This window comes from Sinocyclocheilus anshuiensis, unplaced genomic scaffold (assembly GCF_001515605.1).
Source record: "Sinocyclocheilus anshuiensis isolate Anshui unplaced genomic scaffold, SAMN03320099.WGS_v1.1 scaffold941, whole genome shotgun sequence".
NCBI lineage: Eukaryota > Metazoa > Chordata > Actinopteri > Cypriniformes > Cyprinidae > Sinocyclocheilus > Sinocyclocheilus anshuiensis.
This window is the reverse complement of record NW_015555791.1, coordinates 702,517-703,069: the sequence shown is the minus strand read 5'-3', so window position 1 is coordinate 703,069 and position 553 is coordinate 702,517. Positions and strand designations below refer to the sequence as shown.

The 553-nt window shown below is 30.7% G+C and overlaps 1 protein-coding gene across 1 annotated transcript in view; it reads right to left on the bottom strand.

Annotated features, from left to right (window-relative positions):
• The window catches only part of LOC107674811 (protein phosphatase 1 regulatory subunit 12A-like), a 33,651-nt gene that overhangs the window by 9,550 nt on the left and 23,548 nt on the right, over window positions 1-553 (bottom strand). The window contains exon 11 of the mRNA XM_016468915.1: window positions 7-95. Coding sequence (XP_016324401.1) covers window positions 7-95 — 89 coding nt within the window. The remainder of the gene's footprint in view (window positions 1-6; window positions 96-553) is intronic.

The window sequence follows — 553 nt, the reverse complement described above, 5'->3', positions numbered from 1 at the left end:
TCTCACCTGCTGGAGTTGTCGGGGTTGGTGCTGGTGTCACTGATGCTGAAAAGGCGTCTGGACGGAGTGGGCTGAACACGGGCCAACCTGGGCTCCTGAACACAGGAAATTACATCACTTTGAGGTATAATATAATACAGTACAATATAATATAATATAATATAATATAATAAAAAAAAATTAAAAAATTGAGCAATTTATATCAGTTATCTATTTTGTAGTATTAGTTTTACTGCTTTTTCGAAATTAGTTCCAAGTTACATATTAATTTTAAACATATTTTTTTATACTTTCAAATGTTTTTGAAAGAAAAAGGGTCCAAAAATGTATCAAAAATACAGTAAAAACAGTAATAATATGAAATATTGCTACCATTTAAAATATATAAAATATATTTTAAAATGTATGTGATGCAAGTGATGCAAAGCTGAATTTTCAGCATCATTACTCCAGTCTTCAATGTCACATGATCCTCCAGAAATCATTCTAACATGTTGATTTGCTGCTCAAGAAACATTTCTGATTATCATCAATGTTGAAAACAGCTGTGCTG